At 48.9% G+C, this 4,299-nt stretch overlaps 1 protein-coding gene across 1 annotated transcript in view; it reads left to right on the top strand.

Annotated features, from left to right (window-relative positions):
- The first annotated feature begins 2,408 nt into the window (after positions 1-2,408).
- The window catches only part of Arf4 (ADP ribosylation factor 4), a 14,681-nt gene continuing 12,790 nt past the window's right edge, over positions 2,409-4,299 (top strand). Inside the window, exon 1 of the mRNA XM_005348692.2 lies at positions 2,409-2,767. Within this exon, the coding sequence (XP_005348749.1) occupies positions 2,701-2,767 (67 nt within the window). The 5' untranslated portion in view covers positions 2,409-2,700. The remainder of the gene's footprint in view (positions 2,768-4,299) is intronic.

Below are 4,299 nucleotides of genomic sequence, written 5' to 3'. Positions count from 1 at the left end.
TGCTCACCAGCCTTAGAAATAATATACTATAGAATATATGTTATTAAATTGCACACTTAAAATTGGTAAATCATTGCGCTAAGTTAAATCTTAATAAAGTGATTTTTGTTGTTGTTGTCTTGTTTTGCGGAACAGCCCAGTTGTCCTGGAACCAGCTCTGTGCATCAGGCTGGCTTCGAACTCACAGAGATCCTCTGCCTCTGCCTCCCAATTGAAGGCGTGCGCCACCACTGCCCAGCAATAAAGTAATTTTTTAAAAGTACAAATAAAGCTTTGCTTTGACTGTTTCAGTGCGGGTTTCTCCATTCCCTGGAAAGGTTCCCTTCCTCCACAGTTAATCAGGGAACTGCTAATGATTGCTGAATTCTGTGTGAAATTCTTGTGCTGCTTCCACACATATGCATGCATATGCACATGTAATGACAATCTGTATTATTGTGGGGCAAGATCTCCTATCGTCAGGTTAGCCTCACGTTTGCTATCTAGTCAAGATGACCTTGTCTTCCTGACCCTCCACTTTCTATCTCCCCAGTGCTGGGATCACAAACATGCCCCATCACAGGCTGCAGAAACTTGTGTTTTGTTTTAAAGACAGTCTCATGCATTCTTGGCTGCCCTTAAACTTTGTAGTGGAGCATGTCCTTAGACTTCTGATTATCCTTGCTCCATTCCCAAGTGCTGGGTTCACAGGTATATGCCACAACTTGCTTCATGCAGTGCAGGGGATGAATGAACCCAAAGCTGTGTGACAAGACTTTCACTAACCAAGCTATATACCCAGAAATCTATTTCTATATCACCTTATTGTATTTTTATTTGCTCCCCCTCTGCTCCACTAACCCTGCTTTGGAGATCTTTTTTTTTTTTTTTTTTTTTTTTTTTTTTTTTTTTTTGTTTTTCGAGACAGGGTTTCTCTGTGGTTGGAGATCTTTTTATTAGGATACGTGTATAGTTGTAATTCATTCTAATTCCTCCTGGTATTGGAGAGTATGGCTATCCCACAGTTTATTTAGTATTCGATCACTGTGGTGTGTCAGTTTCTGTACTTTCATAATGCTTTCTTCAGACAAGAGGGGAAACCTGGGCTGTTGCCAATAACATTAACTATGAGGCCATATTTTTGAACAGAAGTCATCACACTTTGAGCCTAAGAAATGGGAAAATCTCTCTGTTAAAAAATACCTACCTTCCCAGAGAAAATGCTTACACACCTTCAGAGCTGGAGAACACTAAGAAGGTGGATCCCGTGGGCACTACTCACAGTAAACTGTAGCAATGCGGGGGTGGGTAATATGTGGGAGGAGGTGAAGTTCTTAAAAAAACAACAACAATATTTACACCTTATTTTGTAACCAGTAAAACAGTATCTTTCATTATTCTTCTGGGAATGAAAAGATCTTGGAGGAGCAGTCTTCTCTTGACTTCTCAAAGTGTAAATACTCAGCTGGGTGTGGTGGGATCAGCCTGGAAACCCAGCCACTCCTGGGGGCTGAAGTAGGAGGACCACAGATCAGAGGTCGGTCTGCCATTTCTGCCCATCAGTGGTAGAATGTTTCTTAGCACGCTTGAGATCCTGGGTTCCAATGTCAGTGTTGGTAGGGGAAGGAAAAGCCTTCGAGCACTCTCATCTTGCAATTAATGGGGTTAGTGATGTCAGTATAACTTGGCGTTGGGCCTAGGAGTTTTCACCTTTCCTCTGCCAGCAGGTCTATTTTTTAATTATGTCCTGAGAAGCTAGGGACTGTTAGATGCTTTACTTAATGCGCTTTATTTACTATCTAATCCTTTCATTAAACTGCTAAACTCTGAGACTCTCTCCCCTTCGTGGAAGACTTCAGAGGTCTATAAGTAATAAAGTTCTGTACGAATTTCCTTTGTTGTGCGGGCTGTCGTTGGATCTATCCCAGACTGCTGTGGGCGGCCGGGTATTAAGGCTATTTCACATGAAATTCGTCTCAGCGCATCTCCTCACCTAGCCTGGAAAGAATCTTTATTGTTTGAAACTGGGTCTATCTTCGCTTCTTCATTGCGGTAAACATCTTGGTGGCGTGCAGGGCTCGACGGCATTAGTAGGAGTGGGGTAACTACCAAAGCTCCCCGGAAGGAGGAAGTCACCCAAAGGCCAAGAACGTCACTGCTTAGCCCACAATGCACATGTCGCCTTCCTGGAACCTCGGACTACAACTCACCCATCCGGGCGGAAGCGGTCCACTTGGAACCCCATTGGACGTGATGAAACCAGGACTCCTGGGAGCCAGCCCGTCCTTCCGTCCACCCGTGCCAACTGTCCTCGTCCGGCTCCGCCTCCGCCAGGACGCACGTCGGCGACGCCGGCTCGACGCCGGCTCGGGATCCTTGTGCGCAGGCGCGGTGGGCCGGGCGGCGTCCGCAGCGTGGGGGGGTGGGGCGGCGGTGACGCGATTCTGTCCGCGTTGGAGCGGGCGGGCCGCCGCCAGAGTCTCCGCGGCCGCCGTGTGACGTGGCACAGCCGAACACTTAACGCCGCGCCGGAGCCGCCGCACCAGTCGCCGAGCAGCTCCGGGTCCCGCTGCGTCGCGTCCCCGCGGCTCCGCCGATCCGCCGCCAGCGAGCCTGCTCTTCTGCCTTCCTCCGCTGCCCGGTTGATCGGGAGCCGGGACCGAGAAGGCCCGAGGACTCATCGGACCCCCTCTCTTGACCGTCGCTCGTGCCACCGCCGCTATGGGCCTCACCATCTCCTCTCTCTTCTCTCGCCTCTTCGGCAAGAAGCAGATGCGCATTTTGATGGGTGAGTGTGCGGCCGGGAACCGGGGAAGGCCAGGCGTTTGCGCCGTGGCCTCCAGCCCAGCCTTCCCCTGCCGGGGTGGGGGAGGGCGGCCAAGAAGAATCCTTCGGGGGAACAATGGGGGCGAGGGGCGAGCGGTGTCTCCCACAGACGCTGAGCCAGATTTCCTCGCTCTCGGTTTGCATGCTCGCCTCTCTCCGTCTCTGTCTGTTTCTCTCTCTCTTCCTGATCTAATTGAGAGCCTGAGAAGACGGAGCAGGGATCCAGGGTTAGTTTACCCCGGCGATGCCCTTTCCAAGGGTGCAATCTTCCGCCCCACGTTTGTGGCTGTGGGCAGCGGTCGAGAGTGAGCCCGGGCGACTCCAGCCTCCCCCGCCCCCCCCCTTTCCTGGTCGTGTACGCCCTCTGCACACACCATTGGTATGTGAGCCCAGCCTGGAGCAGCCCTGGGGCAGGAAGTGACCAGGCCCACTGTGGCGAAGGAGCACCCATGGCTTGAGGAAAAAGTCCGGAGTCCTCTGAGCTCATGTCACTAAACTTTGCCTTGCTCTCCACTCGGTTTTATTTTCTACATGCTTATGAAGCTTACTCTGTGAGATCCGAGTTTATTCGTTCTAAACCTAAAACACTAAACCTATTTGGTTTACTATCTTTCAAACTAATTTTAATCCACCTGGCCTGGATAATAATAAAATGACAAAGTCAGTTATTAGAAACGAAAACTTTATTTATCCAGTTCATTCTAAAGCACCTGTACTGAATATGACTCTTGAGTTCAGGGTAATATATTAAAATCGTTTGTTTAACCTCCTTCCCAGTGGCAGGTTTTATTGCCCACTGTTCACTAGGGTGAAGGATTAGTTCTGTCCCTACTACAGCAGCCTGCCTCACAGCTGAGTTCCAAGGAGCTGAATAGTATCTTTTGACACTTGTCGAGTGTGAAGAGAAAAGGATCATTTTGAGCACGCACTACTACGAAGTGCTTCAGTTTCTGTGATGCAGAGTGCTGGGGTACAAGCTGGTTATTGTGCCTCTCTCTTGTTCAGCTTCTTTACAGCCGTAAAAACAATTGTTCGTGACTCATTCACACAGCTAAGTGAAAATGTTTTCTTTCACAGTTACTCAGATCTCCTTTATGAAGAGGACAGTTATTTTTAGGAGGGCCGGTGTGTTATTTAAGCCTTAAATGCTTGGAAATTGGCCGTCCGAAAAAGGATCTGAAGTCAAAGGGAGGACTTCAGACTGAGATAAATGAGTTTCTTTGAGACTAGCCAGTAGAAGAGTGTGTTACTAAAGAATTTATTATAAATGAGTTGTTTTTCCTTTGTTATAGTCTTGTGATGGCCTAAGGGATAGGGAGAAGGGAGATAGGCGCCTTAAGCGCTTTATTGTGTCTGAGAAATCCTCCATCCTTCCCAAGTAGTGACTGGCAGGAGGGGCATAGAGCAGCCTTTAACCTGCTGTGGGGGTGGAAGGGCCGGATCACCGGTGGGATTCCTCTTCGTGTTAGGGGTATGATAGCTCAGGTTTGCTCC

The sequence above is a fragment of the Microtus ochrogaster genome, chromosome 6 (genome assembly GCF_000317375.1).
Source record: "Microtus ochrogaster isolate Prairie Vole_2 chromosome 6, MicOch1.0, whole genome shotgun sequence".
Lineage (NCBI taxonomy): Eukaryota > Metazoa > Chordata > Mammalia > Rodentia > Cricetidae > Microtus > Microtus ochrogaster.
Note: the sequence above shows the minus strand (reverse complement) of the source record. Positions and strands in the feature narration are given on the sequence as shown.